The sequence below is a fragment of the Panthera uncia genome (assembly GCF_023721935.1).
Source record: "Panthera uncia isolate 11264 chromosome A1 unlocalized genomic scaffold, Puncia_PCG_1.0 HiC_scaffold_17, whole genome shotgun sequence".
In the NCBI taxonomy this organism is placed as follows: domain Eukaryota; kingdom Metazoa; phylum Chordata; class Mammalia; order Carnivora; family Felidae; genus Panthera; species Panthera uncia.
In genome coordinates this window covers 93923088-93949873 of record NW_026057577.1, presented here as the reverse complement: position 1 = coordinate 93949873, position 26786 = coordinate 93923088, and the positions used below count along the sequence as shown (strand labels likewise).

Below are 26786 nucleotides of genomic sequence, written 5' to 3'. Positions count from 1 at the left end.
GAGTGAAATCATATGGTATTTGTCTTTGACTGACTTATTTCGAGTAGCAAAATACTCTCTAGCTCCATACATGTTGCTGCAAGTAGCAGGATTTCATTCTTTGTTATGGCTGAGTAATCTTCCATTGTATGTATATGCCACATCTTGTTTATCCATTTGTGAGTCAATGGATACTGAGCTATTTCCATAATTTGGCTATTGAAGATAATGCTGCTATAAACTTTGGGGTGCATGTATCCCTTTGAATCAGTATTTTCGTATTCTTTGGATAAATACCTAGTAGTACAATTGCTGGGTCATACAGTAGTTCTATTTTTAACTATTTGAGGAGCCTCCATACTGTTTTCCAGAGTGGCTGCACCAGTTTGCATTCCCACCAACAGTGCAAGAGGATTCCCCTAAGAAGAAACATTTAATCAAAGTTTCAACATTTCCTTCAATTTCACTCCATTTCTTTTTCTTTTATTAAATACAAATAAATAAGATTAAGTTTGGTATTTGAGATTTTTATTTGCATAATATCTTTACTATATGCTAATTTTTATGAGAATTTTTGGAAATGATATTTTATCTATTTATCCATCTGTTATTCTGTGTATATAAATATAAATGAGAAGTTGACTAAAATGATGTTAAGAGTATTTTTCTTTTTATGGGTAATGGGATTCAGGATGATTCTTTTAGCTTCTATATTTATACTTTCCTGCTTACTTTAAATTCTTTGTAACAGCCCATATCTATTTTAGACAAAAAAGATAATATAGTCTTTAAGATGTGAAGCACCCATCTCCAGATATTAGTAATGATTAATTCTAGGTGGTAGGAATGTGAGTGGTTGTTAGTTTATTTTTTGTACTTTTCAATGGTTTTTAAATCCTCCCCACAAACAAACAAACAAACAAACAAACAAACATAAAAGGAGTGGAAAGATCATGAGCTTTTGAATCAGAAAGTTATTCTCTGCTCCACTACCCACTAGTTGAATGGTCTGGGGTAGGTGGACTTCAGTTTTCTTACCTGTGAAATGGGTTACCATTGTCTGTTCTTAAGGTTGTTATGAGGATAACACGAAAGTAGAGAAGCTGTCTAGCACCATGCTAGACTCTATGTTAGAACACTCTTAGGTGTTTTGTGTTGATTAATTCCATCCTTCCCCCCATTATATACAGCCACATGGAGACTGGGAGGTATATCTGTCTCCAGTATAGCCCAGGGAATCTGGAAGCTGGCTCCTGATTGCCTGGAATAGGTGAGGCCAGCCCTTCCTTGCCTATACTAAATTTAATATTTTGTTCTGTTGAAAATTCAAACAGTTCAGAAGGGTACCCATTGTTGCTAAGCCTTAGATATCCTAATGCTTATTTTTTGGTCCATAGTATATCTCTCAGGCTGCCCTTTTTACCCAGAGGTAGCATAAACATTCTATGTTCTGATTTTAGATGTGGAAAATACATGTGTTTATTGAGCAGTCACAAGTCCTTATGGGAGGATAAACATAAAAAAAATCAGTGTTATTTTTCCTCATTTACTTCCTTCAGTCATATTTGGTTGACATCTTTCCTGATATTTAATGACATTTCAAAAGAAGATTTCAATCTTATATCCAGTTTAATGCCTCCCCTCCTTCTCCAGCTTAAGCAAGGCTGGGGGTGGGAGGGAGTTTAGGGTGCTTTCTTTCCAAATCTCTGTCTTCCTTGATCAAATAAGCCCAAAGATCAGCCAGTCCCCTGCATGAATAGTCATGTAGCTGGGGTATGAGATGCCAAATGTCCCTAGCTGTGAATCTCCTGGACTCTACCCCTCATGCCTGGATCTGGCTTGTGGGTTGGGGAAGCTATACCAAACGCTCTGAAGGCAGTGACTACCACCTCCAAAGACCCCTGTGTCTCTCTGTCTGTCTCTCTTTCTTTTCTGATGACATACACTATGGTGGGGGATGGTCTTTGGGGAGGAATCCTGCTTGTTTAGACTCTTCTTTCTAAGCCCTTCAGAGGGACTAAATGCCCCCCCTAGAATTATTTGCTTTCTTTCTGGAACAACAGGTCAAGTCTCATTCCATCTACTGATAAATACGCTCGTCTGGGTCATGGGGGCCCGCTCTTAGTGGGAAGAGAATGAAATTTCTGTACGGTAGCTCCCAAGGAACTTTTGAATTTTGTTCACCATTAAAATGAAACAAAGGGAAGGTATGAGGGAGGAGGCCAACATAGTTTCTTTTGCTTTTTAAGGTAAGGCATAGCTTTGGTTGTTTCCTAGAAATGGGACCACACTGTGCATCCCACTCTGAGATTTGCTTTTCTCACTTAAAAATATTTGGAGCTCTTTCTAAGTTGGCATGTGTGCATTACCTTGTTCTTGTTGGGCTGCCAAGAGGTTTGCAAAGAGAATTTTGAATCTACCACTCACAGAGTAGGGTGGACCCGGAGCCATGTAGCAGCTTCCGTACTAACAACTCCACTGAGAGTGATCAAAGTTCTTTACTGTTAGGGTAAGAGAGGGTCTTGATGAACATTTGACAGGGCATCCTTTTAAAGTGCCACTCTGCAGGGAGATGTCCCTTTGTTTGGGTCTGCTTTAGAGACAGGTCCTGTGAAAGTGAACTTCTCTTCTGAAGGAGGGTGAGGCAAAATCATCAGTAAACTTCTATTTTGTTGAATTTGAAGCATGTGTCATTTACTTTGTTGGGACTTCACTGGGAAAAAGTGATGGTATTCAAAATCTGTAGGTTCTCAGGGCGCCCAGGTATCTCAGCCGAGTAAGTGTCTGACTTGTTTTCTGCTCAGGTTATGATCTCACAGTTTGTGAGTTCGAGCCTTGCATTGGGCTCAGCTTGATTCTTTCTTTCTCCCTTTCTCTCTATCCCTCCCTGCCCTCAAAATAAATAAATAAACTTAAAAAAAAAATCTGTACATTTTGTAAATAAAATAGAAAATATGCCCTGCCAACTTTCTCTGGTAGTGGTTGTTATTGATGATGATTTTTGATTTTTAAAAGAGAGAATGGTATTTACTAATTTTGAACACTCACCATATGCCAGGCACTGGACAAACTCTGAATTCCTTATCTAACTTCAGCCTTATGAGACAGACAATATTATTATTTCCATTTTACAGATAAGAAAACTGAGGCTCAGAGAAATGTCTAAGATCACACAGACAGTAAGTTGTAGATCTCCATACAAATCTGAGCTTTGCTTCCAGAGAGCACACTCTTAACCACTGATAACTGCTAACTTATATCTGATGTTAATATTATACAGGAAATCAAAATCATACAGGAAAGTAAAATACATTCAAGCAATTGCCACTCAATAAACAAATATTAAAATTTACAATGTTTACTTCAGACTTCAAGAAATAAAAACTTTAGATGCATTTGAAACCCTCTGTTTATCCCTCCTCTATTCTATTCTTGTCTTTTTGTCCATATTGTAGGTAATATTTATCCTGAAATTGGTGTTTTCCTCCCCTCCAAGGTTTTATACCTTTACTAGATGGTTTACTTCATAATCATATTTTAAAAATAGTTTTGTAACACCCTGTGGGGTGCATGTTATTTCCCTCATTTTATAGATGAAAACATTCAGGCTTTAGTGACATGACCAAAAATTATGCTGCTTATAGATAGAGAGAAGACTGGATCTTTAGGCCACCGATTTTTTTTTAATGTCCTGGAATTTTTAAAAAAAATTTTTTTAATGCTTTATTTATTTTTGAGACAGAGAGAGAGACAGAGCATGAGCGGGAGAGGGACTCTGAAGCAGGCTCCAGGATCTGAGCTGTCAGCACAGAGCCCAATGCGGGGCTCGAACCCACGTACTGTGAGATCATGACCTGAGCTGAAGTCGGATGCTCAACTGACTGAGCCACCCAGGCGTCTCTATCCTGGGATATTTTTAATCTCTCCTCAACTTTCTCCCTACTCTCCACAGATGCTAGATGATTAGAGAATTTAGGTACATTTTGTTTTAGTATTTGGGATGTGGGAAGGGAGGACAGTTTGAAGAATTGGTACTTTCTAACTGTCACGAAGAATGGTAAACATTTTCCTTTTCTCATCTTCCCCCAGGATGCACTTTGTGAGTTCCCTATTAAAACAGAAGTGCTTATCTCATGGATGGGGTTGCTATTATTTAATAGGAAAATGTGTTCAGCCTGGGGGCAAGTCCTGGGATATGGCAAGTGCTGTGTGCCTGCTTTTGATCATGGTGTTCATTGTTGTGCATTTTGCTATGGATGCCAACTATTGTTATCTGCCTGGTCAGGTCTTGGAGTACAGCCAGATATAGCTGACAGATGACCAGATTAGGGAGCCGACATCAGGAGTCATGGAAGTCAATGGCCCAGCAGAGGTGGAGATGTCAGAAAAAAGTCCTAAGGAGAGCCCTGATGCAGTCAATGCATTATCTTGCAAGTGGAGGTGGTAATAAGCCCTTCTCATCAAGGATCACAGGATATTTATTTCTGAAAGTACTTAGCCCAGTGTCATGTACATAGTAGGTGAACCATCAGTGTTGATTGAACTTGAATCTTGGAAACAGAACGTGTATGCTGGGTAATAGTCAATAGATTCCTTGCTCAGGAGTGAGCTGAAGTTCTAAGAATCAGAAAAGCTACAAGGCGTCTGTAGGTAACTGAGCCTCAAGGGTCTGAGCAGGCAGAGTTCCTGGACCAGGGATTCAAGGGATCCTGATCATGGAGATCCTGTCATGGAGAAGCAGATGTGCGCATGAGCTCTGGGTAGGGACTTTTGGTCCCTTGATTGTTTTCCTAGTCTCTGGTAGATTTTGGTGGCTTTGGCCATCAAGTAGATTCAGGTCACTACAACTATGAGACCCTTGTCTGTATTTGTGCTCTAAGAGAACTTTTTCTGTATATGTACTCATCACACAGTGGCTAATGTGGCAGAAAAGCATTGAGGGCTGGCTTTGAAGCCATACAGATTTGCCCTTGAACCCTGGCTGTGTGATTTGGCTCAATACATCAACTGACTTGAATTTCAATTTCTTCATCTATAAAATGGGAATGATGATACTTGGCTCATAGTATTGATATGAGGACTAAATGAGAAAATGCATGTACAACACTTAACATACAGCTTTGCCTATATTAAGTAATCAAAAAATGGTGGCTAGTAATATTCCAAAGGTGTTCTTATTTAGTTGGTGGCATGGGGTAGAACTGCAAACAAAGGAGTTGTTATAGTGCACGGCTGTGGAGTGTCATCTCTGTGGAGTCAGATGCTTGGGTTTAAATCTTAGTTACATCACCGACTAGGTGTGTGACCATGAGCAAGCTGCTTAATCATTCTGTGCCTCTCTATTTTCATTTGCAAAAGTAAGGCAATAATAGTATCTACTCTATAGGATTATTGTGAAGATTAATTTATAACTTGAAAGAAACAAAACAAAACCTTTACCAGCATTGACGCTATTGCTAATGGTTAATTATTCCCAGTAGTTATGGACAGATTATTAGGAGTGTAAACGTAGAATGTGATGCCTCATGATGTTTTCCAGCACTGTAAGTATTCAGCTGGAAAGTAGCTTAGTAGGGATATAGTTTTGGAGATTCAGATATTGAGAGGACGGAAATATTAGGCAACCATCATACTCCTTCCTGCATCAGACAGGAAGCGCAGTGTGATGGCCATGTGCATTCCAATCCTGACATTGTCACTTATTAGCTGTGTAACCCTGGGCAAATTACTTAACTTCTCTCTGCCTCAGGTAGGTCATTCTTTTGTAAAATGGGATAATTATAGTTCCTACCTCATCGCGGTCATGAGGGTTAAGAGACTTCATACATGAAGGGTGCCTAAAACAGTACTTTATTCCAAATCGGAGATTCCTTTTCTCTAACTTTTTTCTTCTCTCCTTCCTTTTCTCCTTCTCTCCTTCCCTTTCTTTCTGTTTCTCAAAATAGGAGCCACTGTGGGCACCTGTTGCTTTGAGTTTTCTTTAGGACCTGACCTTCAAGCTGCCTCATGACTGTGAATGGTGACTTTGCATTTCAACTTGTTTGTTTGGGGGCTTGCATGTATGTCTGTTGAGAACATATTTCGACAACAATCTGTCAGCCCAGTAATGAGGGTTTGCTAATGAGGCTCCTGACAGACGCTTTTTATTTACAAAGATGACAAATGCCACCACTTGGCTGTGCTTGAATTATTCCAAAGGCCAGTGGGCTCATTATAGTCATCAATACTTGCTACACCGAGGCTCATTTTGTTTGAGACTGTGTATAATTTGGATTTCTGTTAATTGAATCATTTTTGAAGTTCTTGCAAAGGGAAGAATCTTTTAAAATTCCTGTCCTTTTACCCATCTCTGAACTTGTCTGTTTTGTAATGACTAACTTTTGCAAATCACATATTAGACACCATTTGCTGCTGTTAAAACTGTGGGTATTATTTTAGTATGTTTGCCAAACTCCCTCAGCCTTTGTACGTCTCTAAGGAAGAGGTTGAAGCATGCATCTGAATTCGGGGCCCAGGCAGGTAATGGGAATAAGTGAGGGGCTGGGTGGAGGCTGGTGAGTTGAGGCACCTGTTCTGTGTGATGAGACCAGCTGCTCCTCGCCGTCAGCCTACTGAGGCCATGGGGAAGCACTAGCCACTGTCACTGGGCCTCCTATTTTTACAAAAGGAGGAAATTCGCATTGTTGTGTGAGATCTCTGTATTTTTAGATGATTTTTGGAGATGTTGGCAATGATTTCAACAGCTTGTTGAAGCCTAGGGCCTTCCAGACTTGGATTTGTGCCTGAGGTCTAAAGCACCTCACAGTAGTTTCTTTGCTACTTAAAAACAAGCAGAACAACAACAAAAACCAGCAATAAGCTTGTAAGAGTAGATAAGAGACCTGTTTGTTTATTTTCTCTTTGCAGATTGGTATAGGGGATACCTCCTAAAGCACAAAATGTTACAGGTAAGGTCAATTCGTTTTTACTTGAAACAATACTGGATGTCTTTACATGATGCTGCAATCCCTTTGGGCAATTACCAACCTCTGTGGCTCATCAGCACATTTGTCTCATCTCTCCTTTGTGTCCTGCGCTTTTCCACCTCTACACCTCGGCACTTGCTGTGTCTCAGCTCCCTTCCACTTAAGGCTAACCTCCGCAGCTCTCGTTCCTTCTGACTTTTTCTGATAGGCCAGTTGCATATGATTTCCCCCTTCCTTGACTCCCCATGGAATTGTACATGTTTTGTTTGAAATTTATCTTCTGCTGCCTTTCTCTAGAGTTGTTTGGGTGCATTCATCATTTCCTCCCCTCACAGAGACAAGTCCAGTCTCTGCCTTTGGGGAGTTCACCTGTTCCAACCCCATGTTATGCCATCATCTCCATGAAAGCGGGCACCTAGGGTGGACGCAGATGCCTCCAGCGGGCACCCTGGTTAATTTATGAAGGAATTTGCAAGTAATTGATAAACTTCTCTTGCTAACTGAGACAAGCTTATGGGGCAAGAAAATAAGACACTTCTTCCCTCCTCTCTGGCATTGCTGTATTGGGAGGCATGATCCCACTCTGCTGTCCAAAGAACAACGAAATAAATCCAGGGAAAAATAGGTCTTATATCAAATAGCCCACATGCAACCAAGGACACTGTTGCTTTAGGACCTGACCTTCTAGCTATTTGTGACTGTGAAGAGTGACTGCTTTCCTGGAATTGGGCAGGAGAGGGGAGAGACAAAGCACCTTGTTTCTCTTAGAGCGAGTCTTTTTTTTTTTTTTTTTCTTGTCCTGTCTTGTCCAAAATAGGACTGAAGCATCCTCGGGATTCTAGGGCTATTATGAGATCTAGAACAACTGGTGGAGAACTGGCTAGAAAGAACTAGACCTAAGAGAATGAGTTATTCCTTTAAAGTTGGAGGGTTTTTACCAGTCAATAGCTTTTGGGAAAAACCACAAAGGCCTCAGGTCATTTCTGTAAGGATATGTCATTTTATTTTATTTTATCTTATTTTATTCCCAACAGGGCATTTTCCCTAAATCCTTTATCCACATCAAGGAAGTGACAGTGGAGAAAAGAAGGTATTTGTCATTCTTCACCAGACTTGATCCTCCCACAGCTCCCAGGTGCCTCTGTCCTGTCTGCTTTGAAAACCTAACTTGGCAGATGTGAATCAGCTGATCCCTCTTCTTCGTGCCCATGTTTATTTGTGTGTCTCCTTTTCCTCATGAAATGGGAGATCTAATCCAAGTTGATTGCTGTTCAGACCTGATGATGAGGGAGTATTAGGAAGTTGGAGAATCAAACTTTTCACTGGCAGCTGCCTTTGAACTATATTAAAGTAGATTAAGCCTGAATAACGAGCTTGAAGGGCCCACCCTAGTGAAGGAGGACATTAAAAAAGAAGCTCCTTGCATTTGCATAATGTAATTGGTGTGGCTATTGGAGGCGGTTCAGTCTCTTGCCAACAAGGGCCCTCTTAGCAGCTGCAGCTTAATGCAAATTTGCCAGCATTTTATCTTGTTAGCACCTGGGTCTCAATTTCACAGAGTTCTGTCTCCCACCTTAAATAGAAATATCGAGAACATCATTCCTGCAGAAATTCCTCTGGCACAAGAAGTGACAACGACACTTTGGGAGTGGGGCAGCATCTGGAAACAGCTCTACGTGGTGAGACTCAAAACCCTGATCCCTGGGATGCTTCCTGCAGTCTCTGTATGGTTCACATTTGGAATTCATCCTTGAGCAGGGCAGGCCAAGGTGGCCTCGGCAGCATAGTAGAGAACAAACAGTAGGAGTACATCGAGGCCCAGAGAGATTAGGTAACTTTCTCAAAGCCACACAGCAAGCTTGTGACTGAGCCATAATAAACGGGGGTCTGATGTGATCCTTCGGCTTTAAAACTAGTGCAAAAGTTTTTGTTAAAAGATAAAGCTTCCTTTAATGGGACTTTTTATTACATTTTAATAAACCCTGGGGACTTTAATTTGGTAGTCTACTGACAATACCTTGAGAAATACCGTCTTATATTTTAATTAACTAATGGTTATTGTCCTTAGATCTGTGAATAAGTTTTGACCCTGGAAAAACAAAGAGTGCATTTTACATGTGTTTTCCCTGTATTGAAGCAAATCTAATTTTAAATCCTCCTTTGATGCTTCTAAACTTCCTAATGAAAGCAATTAGCTAAGAAAACCAGTAAGCTGAGAGTTGAAAACGTCAACCGGGGCTTACCGCATCTTTGTTACAGCCCTGTGTTCACCTGCTGGTATGTACACATGCTATTTGTAGACTTAACTTTTATGGTCATAAATATCAACTCCCGTGTGGATACTTCGTATTATATGGTAATTGGCACATCCAGTTGTATAGGTTTCCCAAAAGTTGTTAGGAAAGTTTAGGGGGAGAACAGTGACTTGAAGCTAAAGCAGTTAATTATTCACCTCCACTACTCCCTTTTAAACATAGCATACACACGCAATGTGGCAACTTGGCATTTTCCCTTAAAAAATCTTTAAATATCAAGTCCATTGTGCCCTTTGCCCTGGTAAAGAGAACCTTAAACTTCCGGTATTTCAGTATCACCTTCATGATTCTTGCCGTGTCTATGTACCACCTGTACAATATTTACTTAATACCTAAATTGGCTCCCTTTTTAGTAAACTAAAATAACTTACTTAATAAATTGTACAGCCTTCCATGCCTTCCAACAACAACTTCCCATTCTCCAACACTGACTGGATGCCTTATAATTCAATTCAGTTCTAACACGGCCTACCCAGAGTCAGTTTCAGATTCCACAGGTTTAAGGACTGAGTCCTACAAGGTTGCCCTCACTTAGGATGCCAGTTGCAAGTCCCAGGTTCCCAGGCTACCCACACTTCTGTCCAAACTTAATACAAATTCAGGGGTCCATCATTCCTCTCCACCTCTATGTGGGGGTTCGTAATTCCTTAGAACAACTCACAGAGCTCTGGAAAGAGCTGTACTCATGGTTACTGTTTTACTATAAAGGCTTCAATGCAGAAAAGCCAAAAGGAAGATATATACAGGTAAAGGAATGGGGTGGGTAAGCACAGAGCTTCCATGCCTTCTCTGCACGAAGCATGCTTATCTGGGAAGCGCCAGGAACCTTACTGATTGAGAGTTTTAATCAAAGTTTCATTACATAGGCATGATTGTTAAATCGTTGGACATTGGTGATTAGGCTCCATCCCCAGCCTCCCCCCTCCCTGAAGGGAAGAGTGAGGGGGGTATGGCTGAAAGTTCCAACTCTCTAATCACATAGTGGGTTCCTCTCACATTCAGCCCCCATCCTGAAGCTGTCTAGGGGACCATCAGGAGTCACATCATTAGCGTAAACTCAGGTATGGTCAAAAGGTGCTCATTATGAATAAAAAAAAATGCTGTTATCACTCAGGATGTTCCAAGGGCTTTAGGAGCTCTGTGCCAAGAACTGGGGACAAAGAACAAACTATATATATATATATATATTATTATATCACACATGCTTTCCCAAATGGAAAGCCAAAAGTGCTTGGCACAATTAGAAGAACATTATCAAATAAATACAATGAAAACAAGTCAATGTTATTAAGTGCTTGCTATAGTACCTGTCAAAAGCTCTGAGCTGAAGACCTCTCTCTTTGTTAAAAAAAAATGGACAAATGTGAGAGAGGGGTTAAAGACAACATTACCATGAAACTGCACCTTTCTCCTTCCTTTGTACAGAAGGATGGAAGAAGAATGGAAGAAAATCACCATATGGTCCATGTTATTTAACATTGTGTCTTTCTATCACCAAAAGCTGTTGTGTCCCACAGGTTGTGCACATGTCACACTCGGGGGACTGCTGCCCTATAAATAGGTCTCTATCACCAGAAAAATGGCCCTAGTTTCCAGCCTTAAATGTCCTGAGCACTGGGACCTGCATTACAGCAGATATTCATGGCATTGATGCTCAACAAGTATCTTTTCTGATAAGAGTCAGAAATCACCCGTTCTTTAACCAAGAAGTGATTGGGATTATTAGTTTCATTTCTGGAAATCCCTGGGGCCCAGGGGGAGGAACTTTGTGGATGACTGAGACTACCGCCTAATCCCTTTGTAGCTGGGTAGGGGCCAGGAGAGATGCTCAAGTCATGGCCCCTGAACATGTCTGACTTTGGCACAGTTTACCACATAGATACCCACACACACCCTCGGTGCAGGTGACTGTGCATTGTTTTTTCTCGTAGGCCAGCAAAAAGGATCGGTTCCTGCAGGTGCAGGCCATGATGTACGACCTGATGGAGTGGCGGTCCCAGCTCCTCTCAGGAACTCTGCCTAAGGACGAGTTGAAGGAACTGAAGCAGAAAGTCACATCCAAAATAGACTATGGCAACAAGTAACCTCTCTTTCGTCTGCAAAGATGCTCTTTTCTCTTACCCACCCCCCTTCTTTCCTGTCTCCCTACAGAGAAGCTTGGTTTCATTTTTAGATACAAGTTTGCCACTTTCTATTTGAGAGAAGGCTGTTACCAACGCCATGCTTGTGTGCCTTTCTTATCACCCCGGTGGGATCTGGGGACATGCAAGTGGAGGGAGGGCTTGCTTTTACAGGGGTTATTACTGGGCTGAGAGATTTAGGGCACTCATTTAACCTACTTCCGAGGGACTGGGGAACACAGTCATGCTGGTTCACTTTTGGCTTAGTTGTCATTTTATTCCTACACTTAACAAAACTCTCCCTTAAATCCCAGTGTGAGATTTAAATGTCCCTTCCCCCATCCTAAATTATCCACCCCACATGCCATCAGCTAACTCCTATGCATAGTCACAAAAGCGTTTCCTCAAAAGGGAAGAAGCAGGGTTGGAATTTAGATGTTCTGAAGTTAAGGAGAACATGAAACAATTTTTTGAGGCAGGACAACCCACTGATAATAATAGTAGTGATAATAATATTATAAAGTAACATTTAATCTGAGTTGTTATGCACCGGGCTTGATGCTAAGTGTTTTACATTTATTGTCTTATTTAAATCTTATAACAGCCCTATGGGGCATGCAGTTTTATTATCCGCACTTTTTTTTTTTTTTTTTTTTTTTTGAGATGAAGAAACGAAGGCTTTTAAAGAGGTCAAGTAATTTGTCCAGAATCACATAGCTAGTAATGGCAGAACCAGAATTTAGAACCAAGCAGTCTGGCTCCAGAGTCCATGGGCCTCTCCACTATGGTACCTGGTTAGCATTGGAGAACTATAAATCTTCACCCCCTCTCCCGGCATTTGGATGCCCTCCAAATTCTACTTGTTTGTTTATTCATCCCAACAACAAACATGTATTGAACGCTTATGATTGGCTTGATATCTTGCCAGCTGTTGAGGCTGTAGATGTCAAAGTTCCTGTCTGCTAAGAGACCAGTCTGGTTAGGAGGAAGCTACAAGTAAACTATTGTTATGTATTGTGTTAAGTTTGATGGCTTACCAAGCAAGAGTACTCTTAATTCACCATGGAGAAGGAAGTCAAAGAAGGCTTCCTGAAGGAGGTAACCCCGAGGGGAATTTTGAAAAATAAAGAAGTGTTAAGTAGGCTAAAAAAAAGGAAGGCAGTAGTGTGTGACAGAGCATGGCATGTTTAGAGGATTGTGAAATGGGTCAGAAGGCTGGGACTTACGTCCGAGGGGGAAGTAGAACGAGTCTATTCAATGGGAGTAAGAAGAAAATTTCTTAGCAGCCAGGCTTTCTTGCTTTTGTCATATGCACTGAGGAAGAAGATCCATATGCACTAGGAAAGTCAGTGGGTCCAGCTTACACCTGCTTCCCATCCCAGAAGCATGGTCCCTCTGCCGGTTCCCCTGCTGGCAGCTGGCAAGCGTGTCCAAATCTGCTTATAATGCACATCATCCCAGAGCGACAGGAAGAGTTTGCCACACAGCTGCTGCCACCGTTGGTGCGGTGACATCTTTAGCTGAGTACAGTCGCAGCTGAGAGTGTGAGAAGTGAGGGAGTTTTGCTGCTTTGCAATAATGGCATCTGTGACCTTCAGATGTTTCTTCACAGGGTTCCTAAGAAAAGGGGCCAAGGATGGAAGAAATGGTCACCACCCATAGGAAGCCTTCTCTGATTTTCCCCTACCCACCCCTGGCTGGGTTAGGTGCTCTTGTAGGCCCTTAGCACCCCAAGAGTAATCACCTCTTTACTGGCTTGTCTCCCCTGCTGTGATGGGCACTCTCTAATACAGTGACCATTTAATTCATCTCTTGTGGCGGGAACAGGGTCTGCACACAGGAGGCACTCAGTGAATGATGGCTGGATGAATACATGAATGTTGGTGAGAGGAGAAAGAGGAGGAGGGCGCCTGCCCCCTTCAGTTGTGTCTCTGCAGCATTGCCTCAACCAACCCTGAGCTTTCAGTTTCAGTTCCCTTTGGGGAAGTGAGAGGCATCCTTGGAGACTGAGGCCCTGAGCTGGGGGGTGGCCCATGATTCTTGCCTCCCTTTCCTGATGACTTCAGCTGGCAGGGAGGGAGATTTGGACACCTCCAATTAACACTGGCCTGGTGTCTTGGGAGGTCAGAGCTCTGATATGGGTTGGGTGGCTTCCTGAAAGCCAAAAGGGCAGACCTCTGGGCAGAGTGTCAGGAGCTGTGGTGAGGTACATCATCCTCAGGCTGTTGAACCAGGAATTAAGTGATGGAGGACTGACCAGAATCAGCCTGTTTCTCTTCTTTGTTCCTTCATTCAGACATCAAACTTTTTGAGCACATGCTAGGCCTCGAGGACACAGACATTTACAAAAACATTTACAAAAAACAGCCACTATATGGACAACAAAAAGCAAGCAGTGAGAACCAACAACTTGCTAAGTACCTGCCAGGCGCTGTTTTAAGCACTTTTCATGCATTAACTCGGTTAGGTTCCATGACAACTCTATGAGGTAGGTAGGTGCTATTATCGTCTCTGTTTCTCAGATGAGGAAACTGAGGCTTAAAGAGTGATTAGGTCATTTTTCCCCAGATGACTGAAATTTGAACCAAGTAGGTTGGCTTTAGAATTCAAGTGCTTGACTACTGCATTCTATTGCCTCCAAGGACTGTGGATTAATATGGGAGAGAGAGAAGTGAACAGACTCTTGAGTAGGAATTCATGCATTTCATGAGAGCAGGAAGCATGGACCAGAAGGTGGGGGCTGGGGGTGGGAGGAGACAGGCAGGTGGCTAGCATCTGCCCTAATGTAACAAAACTAGTGGGGATTATTAGGACAAAAATTGAGAAGGAGAAAGAGAGAGAGAGAGAATGGGAGGAGCTCAGAGAACGGGAGCATGGAGGGGAAGGCAGACAGGGGCTGGAAACTTGAAGGCCTAAGTGCCAAGTAAAGAAGTTTGGATTTGTCCAGATGATCTGGAGCCACATAAGGAGCCACTTCTGTTTTCATTACCATTAAAATTTTTTTGTTTTTGGAAAATGCATGCAGTGGGAGCTTCTTCCCCTGCCTTTGTTTTCAGTTCATTTTATCACTTTCTTGAACAGAAGAGAGCAGTGTGGGGCTACCTCTGAGAAGAAACTGCTAAAATGCTCATTTCTCCAAAGCAAATGGTCTGCTGTTCAGTTGGGAGACAGCCTCTCCTGACCCTGGGTTGTGGGAATCCTGACAGCCCGGCCTGTGACTACTAAAGCTGCTAAAATTCCACACGAGACTGGTAATGGGCAAGCTTCCTGGTCTCCAAGAAGTGAGGAATCCTCAAATGACTCCTCCAAATCCCAAGATAGCTGGACCCAGAGAATGTTTTATTCATACATTTTAGAACCGAATCCACTTTGATAAATTTTGAAGAGAAAGAACTAGAGAGATCTTGGCATTAAATTATGTATTGGCTATGCTCCATCTTTTCTGAGGTCACGCAAGTCTCTGCTCAGCATTAGTTGAAAGCATTTATACCCCCGTAGCATCGCCTGTTCGGCAGCATGGCTGTGCAACGTTATGAGTCATATCTAGTTGGAAGTTAATCTCCTAATGAATGTGGACAAATGGGTGAACCTTGGCTCCCTTCTGTTTGCATTTGGATGAGATGAGAGATGTGCTTCTCAGTCCAGTTCTCAAATAAGAGATGAAAACGTCGTCTCCTTCACTTGTCTTTGCTGCCCTTGCAGAATATGGAACTCAGTAGTGGTGCCTAAGCAGGACTCCTGTTGGCCTTCTCAGAGTCTCCACCAGCTCTCTTTGTATAGACAGCTGAGGCCCTCCATCTCAACATCAAGTGCAAAAGCAGCCTCACATCAAGGCCTCTGCAAACCTATCCTTGTCCCCTAATCCAGTACCACACCTAAGCACCTCCTATTTAGAAAGTATACCATAGAGGTTAAGAGTCAGACAAGGATGCCATATTGCTTTTTAACTAGCTATGTGACTTTGGGAAAATTAATTAGCCCCTATATCTTTGGTCTTTTCTTCATCTGTAAAATGGGTATGTTAACAGTATATATGCCTCATAAGGTTTTTGTAAGGGTTAAGTGCATTAGCATACATAAAATATTTAACATATGTGAGCTTACCGCAAGTGCTGTGCATTTGCTATTACTAGTATCACTGATGCCAATCAGAACGGCAGATGCTGTTGCAACAAATCAATACCAAGCAGGGGAAACCTTGTGGCCTGGAAGTCAAAGAGTTAATGAGCAAGCTGTGGGTAATGAGCAGTATATCTGAGATTCCCCCCCCCCAACAGCTATGTTCAAAATGTTGTTGAATAGATAACATAGGAATACATTTTCTGCTATGTTTGCATTATGTTACATCACATTACATTATAATATATTATATTATAAAACAAAGATAAGGCACATGTTTCCTTAGACCCCTCCACCCAAGGTCCTACTTCTCACAGGTGTCCTTGTTAGTAGTATTGGTAGTTTGCTGCTTTTTGTCCAGTCCTTTCTCTCTTTGCTTTTTACTCATGTGCATGTATCCAGGTAATATATCTGGCTTGACTTACTTGTTTGCATAAACATATCATATGCATTTTTCCATACTTTAGCTTTTTAATGTTTATTTATTTTGAGAAAGAGCAAGAAAGAGCACGATCAGGGGACAGAGAGAGAGAGGGCGCGGGGGAGGGATAGAGAGAGTGGGAGACAGAATCCGAAGCAGGCTCCATGCTGTCAGTTTGAACCCACAAACCATGATGAGATCGTGACCTGAGATGAAATCAAGACTTGGGTACTTAACCAACTGAGACACCCAGGTGCCCCCATACTTTATTTTTTCTCACTGAGCTGTATCATTAAACATATTAAAACTATACCCTATTTTTTAAGCCATGCACATGGAATTGCATTATAGGTCATGGTTTATTTATCCATTTTCCCTATTTTTAAAAAAATATAATTTATTGTCAAATTGGCTTACATACAACACCCAGTGCTCATCCCAACAAGTGCCCTCCTCAATGCTCACCACCCATTTTCCCCTCTCCCCCACCCCCATCCACCCAGTTTGTTCTCAGTATTCAGGAGTCTCTTGTGGTTTGCCTCCCTCCCTCTCTGTTTGTAACTATTTCTTCCCTCCCACCCCTCCACCCCCATGGTCTTCTGTGATGTTTCTCAAGTTCCACATATGAGGGAAAACATATGGTATCTGTCCTTCTCTGACTGACTTATTTCACTCAGCATAATACCTTCCAGTTCTATCCATATTGCTACAAATGGCATGATTTCACTCATTCTCATTGCCAAGTAGTATTCCATTGAATATATAAACCACATCTTCTTTATCCATTCATCAGTTGGTGGACATTTAGGCTCTTTCCATTATTTGGCTATTGTTGAAAGTGCTGATATAAACATTGGGGTATAGATGCCCCTATGCATCAGCACAACTGTATCCCTTGGGTAAATTCCTAGTAGTGCTATTGCTGGGTCATAGGATAGATCTATTTTTAATTTTTTGAGGAACCGCCACACGTTTTCCAGAGTGACTGCACCAGTTTGCATTCCCACCAACAGTGCAAGAGGGTTCCCGTTTCTCCACATCTTTGCCAGCATCTGTGGTTTCCTGATTTGTTCATTTTAGCCACTCTGACTGGTGTGAGGTGGTATCTCAGTGTGGCTTTGATTTGTATTTCCCTGATGATGAGTGACATTGAGCATCTTTTCATGTGTCTGTTGGCCATGTGGATGTCTTCTTTGGAAAAACGTCTATTCTTGTCTTTTGCCCATTTCTTCACTGGATTATTTGTTTTTTGGGTGTGGAGTTTAATAAGTTCTTTACAGATTTTGGATACTAGCTCTTTATCCGATACATCATTTACAAATATCTTTTCCCATTCTGTGGGTTGCCTTTTAGTTTTATTGATTGTTTCCTTTGTGGTGCAGATGCTTTTTATCTTGATGAGGTCCCAATAGTTCTTTTTGCTTCTAATTCCCTTGCCTTTGGAGATGTGTTGAGCAAGAAATTGCTGTGGCTGAAGTCAAAGAGGTTTTTTCCTGCTCTATCCTCTAGGGTTTTGATAGTTTCTTGTGCCACATTTAGGTCTTTCATCCATTTTGAGTTTAATTTATTTGTATGCTGTAAGAAAGTGGTCCAGTTTCATTCTTCTGCATGTTGCTGTCTAGTTCTCCCAGCACCATTTGCTAAAGAGACTGTCTTTTCTTTCCATTGGGTGCTCTTTCCTGCTTTGTCAAAGATTAGTTGGCCATACATTTGTGGGTCCAATTATGGGTTCTCTATTCTATTCCATTGGTCTATGTGTCTGTTTTTGTGCGAATACCATACTGTCTTGATGATTACAGCTTTGTAGTAGAGGCTAAAGTCTGGGATTGTGATGCCTCCTGCTTTGGTTTTCTTCTTCAATATTACTTTGGCTATTTGGGGTCTTTTGTGGTTCCATACAAATTGTAGAATTGTTTCTTCTAGCTTCGAGAAGAATGCCAGTACAATTTTGATTGGGATTGCATTGAATATGTAGATTGCTTTGGGTAGTATTGACATTTTAACAATATTTATTCTTCCAATCCATGAGAATGGAATGTTTTTTTCATTTCTTTGTGTCTTCTTCAATTTCCTTCATAAGGTGTCTATAGTTTTCATCACACAGATCTTTTACATCTTTGGTTTGGTTTATTCCTAGGTATCTTATGATTCTTGGTGCAATCGTGAATGGGATCAGTTTCTTTATTTCTCTTTCTGTTGCTTCATTATTGGTGTATAACAACACAACCAATTTCTGTACATAGATTTTTGTACCCTGTGACTTTACTGAATTCATGTGTCAGCTCTAGGAGTCTTTTGGTGGAGTCTTTCGGGTTTTCCATGTAGAGTATCATGTCGTCTGCGAAAAGTGAAAGGGAATTCTTCTTTGCCAATTTTGATGCTTTTTATTTCAGTTTGTTGTCTGATTGCTGATGCTAGGACTTTCTAACAGAATGTTAAACAACAGTGGTGAGAGTACACATCCCTGTCGTGTTCTTGATCTCAGGGGGAAAGCTCTCAGTTTTCTCCATTGAGGATGATATTAGCTGTGGGCTTTTCATACATGGCTTTTATGATGCTTAAGTTTATTCCTTCTATCCCAACTTTCTTGAGGGTTTTTATAAAGAAAGGATGCTGTATTTTGTCAAATGCTTTTTCTGCATCTGCATCCTGCATATGACGGGATCATATGGTTCTTACCCTTTCTTTTATTAATGTGATGTATCACACTGATTGATTTGTAAATATTGAACCAGTCCTGCAGCCCAGGAATGAATCCCACTTGATCATGGTGAATAATTATTTTTATATGCTGTTGAATTTGATTTGCTAGTATATTCTTGAGAAATTTTGCATCCATGTTCATCAGGATATTGGCCTGTAGTTCTCCTTTTTTTGTGGAGTCTCTGGTTTGGGAATCAAGGTAATGCTGGCTTCATAGAATGAGTCCAGATGTTTCCCTTCCATTACTATTTTTTGGAACAGCTTTACATGTTGGTAGAATTCCCCAGGGAAGCCATCTGGTCCAGGACTCTTATTTGTTGGGAGATTTTTGATAACTGATTCAATTTCTTCACGAGTAATGGGTCTGTTCAAATTTTCAGTTTCTTCCTGTTTGAGTTTTTTTGGTGTGTGGGTGTCTAGGAATTTGTCCATTTCTCCCAGGTTGTCCAGTTTGTTGGCATATAATTTTTCATAGTATTCTCTGATAATTGCTTGTATTTCTGAGGGATTGGTTGTGATAAATCCATTTGCATTCATGATTTTATCTGTTTGGGTCCTCTCTTTTTTCTTTTTGAAAAGTCTGTCTAGTTTATCAATTTTGTTTATTTTCTCAAAAAACCAACTCTTTTTTTAAAATTTTTTTTATTTTTTTATTTTTTTATTTTTGAGATAGAGAGAGACAGAGCACGAACAGGGGAGGGTCAGAGAAAGAGTGAGACACAGAATCTGAAACAGGCTCCAGGCTCTGAGCCGTCAGCACAGAGCCTGATGCAGGGCTCGAACCCACGGACTGCGAGATCATGACCTGAGCCGAAGTTGGATGCTTAACTGACTGAGCCACCCAGGCGCCCCTCAAAAAACCAACTCTTTGTTTCATTGATTGTTCTACTGTTTTTGTTGTTGTTGTTTGGATTCTATATTGTTTATTTATGTTTCAATCTTTATTGTTTGTCTTCTGTTGGGTTTGGGGTTTCTTTGTTGTTCTGCTTCTATTTCCTTTAGGTGTGCTGTTAGATTTTGTATTTGGGATTTTTCTTGTTTCTTGAGATAGGCCTGGATTGCAATGTATTTTCTTCTTAGGACTGCCTTTGCTACATCCTAAAGCATTTGGATTGCCATGTTTTCATTTTCATTTGTTTCCATATATATTTTTTAATTTCTTCTTTAATTGCCTGGTTGACCCATTCGTTCTTTAGTAGGATATTCTTTAACCTCCATGCATTTGGAGGTTTTCCAAACTTTTTCCTGTGGTTGATTTCAAGTTTCATAGCATTGTGATCTGAAAGTGTGCATGGTATGATCTCAATTCTTTTATATTTATTAAGGACTGTTTTGTGATCCAGTATGTGATCTATTTTGAAGAATGTTCCATGTGCACTTGAGAAGAATGTGTATTCTGCTTCTTTAAGATGGAACGTTCTGATTATATCTGTCAAGTCCATCTGGTCCAAGGTATCATTCAGGGCCATTGTTTCATATTGATTTTCTGTCTAGATGATCTGTCCATTGTTGTAAGTGGAGTATTAAGATCCCCTGCAATTATCACGTTATTACCAATAAGATTGCTTATGTTTGTGATTAATTGTTTTATATATTTGGGTGCTCCTGAATTTGCTGCATAAACATTTATAATTGTTAGCTCTTCTGGATGGGCAGACCCCATAATTATCATATAATGCCCTTCTTAATCTCTTGTTACAGCCTTTAGTTTAAAACCTAGTTTGTCTAATATAAGTATGGCTATTTCAGCTTTCTTTTGACTTCCAGTAGCAGAGATGGTTCTCCATCCCCTCACTTTCTATCTAAAGACCTGTCCTCAGGTCTAAAATACATCTCTTGTAGACAGCAAATAGATGGGTCTTGTTTTGTTTTGCTTTGTTTTGTTTTATCCATTTTGATACCCTATGTCTTTTTGATTGAAGCATTTAGCCATTTACATTCAATGTTATTTTTGAAAGATATGGGTTTAGAGTCATTGTGTTATCTGTAGGTTTCATGCTTGTAGTGTTGTCTCTGGTCCTTTGTGGTCTTTGCAACATTACACTTACAGAGCCCCCCCTCTGAGGATCTCTTGTAGGACTAGTTTAGTGGTGATTAAATCCTTCAGTTTTTGTTTGGGGAAACCTTTATCTTTCCTTGTATTCTGAATGACAGGCTTGCTGGATAAAGGATTCTTGGCTGCATATTTTTCCTATTCAGCACATTGAAAATTTCCTGCCACTCCTTTCTGGCCTGCCAAGTTTCAGCAGATAGGTCTACTACTACCCTTATGTGTCTACCTTTGTAGGTTAAGGCCCATTTATCTCTAGCTGCTTTCAGAATTCTCTATCTTTGTATTTTGTTTCACTATGATATGTCATGCAGAAGATTGATTGAAGTTATGTTCAAGGGACTTCTCTATGCCTCCTGGATTTCAATGTCTGTTTCCTTCCCCAAATTGGGGAGTTTCTCAGCTAAGCTTTGTTCAAGTACACCTTCAGCCCCTTTCTCTCTATTTTCTTCTTTTGGAACTGCTATGATATGGATATCGTTCCATTTCTTTGATCACTTAGTTCTCTAATTCTCCCCTCTTAATCCAGAATGTTTTTTATCTCTTTTTATCAGCCTTATCTTCTTCCATAATTTTATCTTCTATTTCACCCATTCTCCCCTCTGCCTCTCAATCCTCCCTGTCACTTCCTCTAGTTTATTTTGCACCTCATTACAACATTTTTATTTTATTTTTAAAACATTTATTTACTTTTGAGAGATAGAGACAGAGTGCAAGCAAGGATGAGGCAGAGAGAGAAGGAGACGCAATATCTGAAGCAGGCTCCGGGCTCTGAGCTGTCAGCACAGAGCCTGACGTGGGGCTCAAACTCATGAACCATGAGATCATGACCTGAGCCGAATTTGGACACTCAACCGACTGAGCCACCCAGGCGCCCCGACATTTACAGCATTTTTAAAGTCATCATGACTATTTTTTAGTTCCTTGATCTTGCAGCAATATATTCTCTGATGTCTTGTATGCTTTTTTCAAGTCCAGCAATTAATCTTATGACTATTATTCTAAATTCTTGTTCAGTTAAATTGTTTATATCTGTTTTGAGCAATTCTTTAGCTGTCATTTCTTCATGGAATTTTTTTTTTTAGGAGAATTCTTCCCTTTTGTCATTGTGGCTAGTTTTCTGTCCATTATGTGTTTTAAAAACTTGTTATGTGCACTGTACCTTCCAGCACTACTATATTAAAGAGGGGTCATACACCGTCCAGGGCCTGGCCCTTCAGGAGGTGTTTTTTGGAAAGTGTTACTTGCTCTCTGTTGTGACTTTGGTTACTTTATGTCCCTACTAGTAGTGATGTTTTAGACCCTCCACCAGGTGTGTTTTGATTTGTTTGTTGAAGTAGCCCTGGAAAGGAAAATGAAGAAAAACAAACAGAAAACAAACATGCAAACAAACAAACAAACAAAACCAGAAGCACCAGCTACAAGTAAATAACAGGGTGGAGGCAGTGCTGATGGAAGAGGCCTTATCCCATACAAAGAGAGAAATGACAGGGGCAGGGAAAAAGAAAAAAATAAACATTGACCAGAAAAAGAAACTATACGGCTTAATCCTGAGAAAGAGAAAGGAAAATAAAGAAGGAGGCAGGGAAAAAGAAAAGAAAGTTGTCCAGACAGAGAAACCATATGGTTTAATCCAGAGAGAGAGTAAAATAAAGAAGGAGGCGGGGGAAAAAGAAAAGAAAATTGACCAGACAGAGAAACTATATGGCTTAATCCAGGGAGAGAGTAAGGAAAATAAAGAAGGAGGTATAGAACATGTATCAAGATAATGGATTAAATACGTCTGCTTAAACAAACCAACAACCAGAGTAACCAGACTAGAGGGAAGAAATAAGAAGGAGAAAAGGAAGAATATATCTGTATAATAAGAACTGTCCAAGAATCAAGCCAGGCAATCCAACAGTGCTGGTCTGGAGGCGGGGCCGTCTGGTTCCTCAGCGTCAACCTCTCGCAGACATATGTAGTTACCAGGCGCAGAGGGGCGTGGCTAGGTGTAGGCGGGTCCCGCGTCCACTGTGGGCCTGCTGTCGTTTCCCTGAAGCCCGCCTTGTTGGTGATGGGGAGAAAAATGGCGACACCCCAGTCTCTCCACCACAGACTGGGTGTCCCAAACCACTCTGTTCGACCTGTCCTCACTGTGCCGCAGGCGCAAATGAGGTGGTTTGTGTTGCTTCGCTGACTCCTGTGCCTGGCGCTTGTCTGGGATTCAAACTCTCGCTCCACGCGCCCTGGTACTGGGGAAGCACCTCTGCACCACCCAATAAGTGGTCCCTGGCTGGTGGGCGCAGGCAGGCTTTGTCCTGTCCCACAGCACTCCGGTGAGGGGATCGCTGTCTTCCACTGCAGATTGCGCCCCTGACCTAGCCACGGAGCCTGGGGCTGGCTCCCCTCCCCCCAAGGTGCAGCCAGCCCCAGACCAGAGAAAGCCCCTCAGTTAGAGATTGGATCTTTCTCCATCCCTGTCTGGTTTTTCTCTTGTCCAGGTACAGTCCTATGCTTCCCCAGCCTCTCTTTTTCTTCCCTCTGTCTCTCCGCAGAAGGGGATCCTTCCCCTCCATTCGTTTTCTCTCCGGTTCTCAATCACGCACCTATGGCCCATCGGATTGTCCCAGTGGGTCCCTGGAAGCAGGTGTCTTTTTGCTTCCCAAGCCCTTTGCCTCCCGAACCCAAAGTCTTTTGGTTTCAACCCTGCTTTGTTTGAGACGAGGGAATTTCGGATCCCCCTACTTCTTCGCCATGTTAGCCCCTCCTCCCTCGCCATTCTCCCTTTGACAGACTTTTGGTTTGTTCATCACTTTGCTGATGTAAGCAATGCTGTAACACACATTCTTGTTCAAATGTGGGTGTTTCTCTAGATTTAATATCGCAGGAAAGATACACTTTAGGGAAATTTAATACACACTGCCATAGTACTACCCAAAGAGGATGAACTGTCCCAGTATGGCTCACAAGCCATATGCAAGGTTGTTGGTGTAGAGCTTCTCTGTGAAAGTCTGCAATCTTCAGAGACCAGGCAAATTTTCTGGTATAAACCTTCCAACAACATCGTAAAGTCTTACGGATTTATCCTCACTTATGGATTTTGCTTTGCAGAATTCTTGAGCTTGATCTGATTGTCAGAGATGATGATGGAAATATCTTGGACCCTGATAATACCAGCGTCATCAGCTTGTTCCATGCACATGAGGAGGCGACTGATAAAATCACAGAGCGCATCAAGGAAGAATTGGTGAGCTTTGTAAAATAGCCTTTAGCCAAGTGAGGCATTATTTAGCATATCATAAACTTAAAATAATAGGCTAATTAACTAGAGTGTATATTATTCAAGGAGACATCTGTCCTATGACCTGAGATGATCAGTAGCCATCTGCATTTTATTGTTTTGGTACTTGGGACTGTAATTAATTCTGCATCCATCCCACAGGTAGTTTAATGCCAGGCAAGTTTCCTGTTCTCATGGAGCTTTTATATTCCAGAGAGGAGAAAAGAAAAAGGCAATAAAAAGTAAACAAACAAACAAACAAATTAATTCCAGATGGTGATAAGTCTCTAAAAGACAATAAGCTAGGGTTCTGTGAATCATAGTGCATCAAGAGCTATTTTAAAAATGTACCATCAAGAAAGGCATCTCTCAGAGAAGACATCTGAGTTGACACTTGAATGATGTGAAGTCACCAGGCCTGGGAAGATCTAGGGACAAAGTGTTCTATGTATAGGGAACAGTAAGTGAAAAGGTCCTGAGGTAGGACTGTGTTCTGAAGTTTCAAGGAGTAGAAAGGCCAGTGTTGATGGTGCATGCTGAGTCATTGGAGAGGGTAGGCAATGATTTGGAGACAGAGGGAGCAGTAGCCAGATCTCACAAGGCCCAAGGCATCATGGAGAAGAGTTAAGATTTGTTATTCCAAGTGTGGTAGAAAACTGACAAAAGATTTCAAGGGAACGTAATTTTATTTTTCAAGGTTAACATACTCTGATTTATGATTAAAAAATCATTTTAGCCACTGTGTATTATTTGAAAGAAGGTTTATTTTTAGCTCTATTGAGATAATTTTCACAGAATGAAATCAATTCATTATAAACTATAGTCTACTGAATCTGGCTAAAATACAGTGCTAGGTGAACTCCACCACGATCAAGATGTCAACAGTTGCATCACATTGAAAGTTTCTTTGAGTCCTCTTACAGTTGACTCCTTTCCCCAGTCTCCAGCTGCAGGCAGTCCCTAATTTGTTTTTTTGTGACTACACTTTTGCCTTTTCTGTAGTTTCATATAAATGAAATCGTATGGTTTTTGTGTTTGAATTAAAAAAAAATTTTTTTTTTAGCGTCTATTTATTTTTGAGACAGAGAGAGACAGAGCATGAACAGGGGAGGGGCAGAGAGAGAGGGAGACACAGAATCCGAAACAGGCTTCAGGCTCTGAGCTGTCAGCACAGAGCCCGACGCGGGGCTCAAACTCACAGACTGTGAGATCATGACCTGAGCTGAAGTCGGATGCTTAACCGACTGAGCCACCCAGGCGCCCCTTGGTTTTTGTGTTTGACTTGCTTTACTCTGAATGGTGATTTTGAGGTTTGTGTCGTGGTATATATTATTTTTCCCTTTTTATTGCTGAGTTGCCATACCATTGACCAGTTGTCCATTTTGGGCAGGTGGGTTGTTTCCACTTGGGGGTTATTTTAACTAGTACTGCTATGAACATTTGCAAACACATGTTTGAATGTACATTTTCATTCTTTTCGAGTAATACCTGACAGTAGGATTGCTGGATCCTATGATACGTGTATGTTCCACTTATAAAGATTCTGCCATACTTGTTTCCAGAAGGGGCGTACAATTTTGCATCCCCATCAGTAGTATATGAGAGAGTTCCAGTAGCTCTGCATCCTGTCAACACTTGGTGCTGCCATTCTAGTGCTTGTGTGATGGTATCTCATCGTGGTTTTAATTTGAATTTTCCTGAATAACTAGTGAAGTTGAGCATCTCTTTATGTGCCTACTGGCCATGGCCATTTGTAATTTTTTTTGTGTGTGTGAAATGTCTGTTCAGATGTTTTGCCCATTTTAATTGGGTTGATTTTCTCATCGTTGAGTTGTAAGAATTATTTGTGTATTCTAAATATGATTGTATGTTTGTATATTCTATATACAAATTCTCTACCAGATATATGTTTTTGCAAATATATTTTCCCAGTCTGTGCCTCCCCTTTTCATTTTCTTAAATGCATCTTTCAAACAGCAGAAGTTTTTAGTTTCAATGGAGACCATTTAAGCATTTTTTGAAAAAGTAATTTGTGATTTTTATGACACTAATTTTATGATGAAGGCTGGGTAAATAGTACTATTTCCCAAAATGAGAAAATCAAGGCCAAGAGAGTCAAAGTGACTTGGCTCAGATTACAGAAGCTTTTGGTTGTAGACCTGGTTATAATGCAGAAATCTTCAGGCTTGCGTCCTCAGTGGTGCGGGGCTAATTTTCTCTACCTTCCTCCTTTTTTCCTGCCACCTCTTAGTCAAAAGACCAGCCAGATTATGGAATGTATTCCCGGATCTCCTCATCCCCCACCCACAGCCTCTATGTCTTTGTGAGAAACTTTGTGTGCAGAATTGGGGAAGATGCTGAGCTTTTCATGTCTCTCTATGACCCCAACAAGCAAACTGTCATAAGGTAGGTGTGTTCAGTATTGCCTGACTTCTGTGTATATGGGAGGTTGGAGTTAGCAGAGTACAGAACATCCTTTTTATTCCCGCCATCACTTGTGGAGAAATTCCCACCTGGAAGAGAAACTGAGCCTGAAAATGTGGAAATAACTTTTTATAGGATGTACCAGTCAGGTGGAAATATTACCACCAAATTTTTCCCATAGTGCGGTTATGGTTACACAGTAGGGTTTTGTAAATAGGTTTGTGATTCTGGAAAACAACCAGAGGTAATGAGATTCATACAGGTGGCATTGGATAGATTAAAATTCATACTTTTAAAATAGGAGATGGATAGGGGGATGGGTGAAATAGGTGATGGGGATTGAGGAGGACACTTGTGATGAGCACAGGGTGATGTATGGAAGCATTGAACCACTAGATTGTGTACCTGAAACTATTGTGACACTGTGT

At 41.1% G+C, this 26786-nt stretch overlaps 1 protein-coding gene across 3 annotated transcripts in view; it reads left to right on the top strand.

The window, feature by feature from the left end:
* DOCK2 (dedicator of cytokinesis 2) overlaps window positions 1-26786 on the top strand; it is a 415558-nt gene that overhangs the window by 23561 nt on the left and 365211 nt on the right. For 2 of the 3 annotated variants that reach the window (XR_007461385.1, XM_049647801.1), the window contains exons 3-8: window positions 6886-6926; window positions 7979-8034; window positions 8503-8623; window positions 11191-11339; window positions 23766-23901; window positions 26186-26340. Coding sequence is in view for 2 of the 3 variants with exons in the window: in XM_049647801.1 (XP_049503758.1) it covers window positions 6886-6926; window positions 7979-8034; window positions 8503-8623; window positions 11191-11339; window positions 23766-23901; window positions 26186-26340 (658 nt within the window). In the remaining variant the exon portion in view is untranslated. The remainder of the gene's footprint in view (window positions 1-6885; window positions 6927-7978; window positions 8035-8502; window positions 8624-11190; window positions 11340-23765; window positions 23902-26185; window positions 26341-26786) is intronic. The other variant, XM_049647803.1, reaches the window with a different exon arrangement.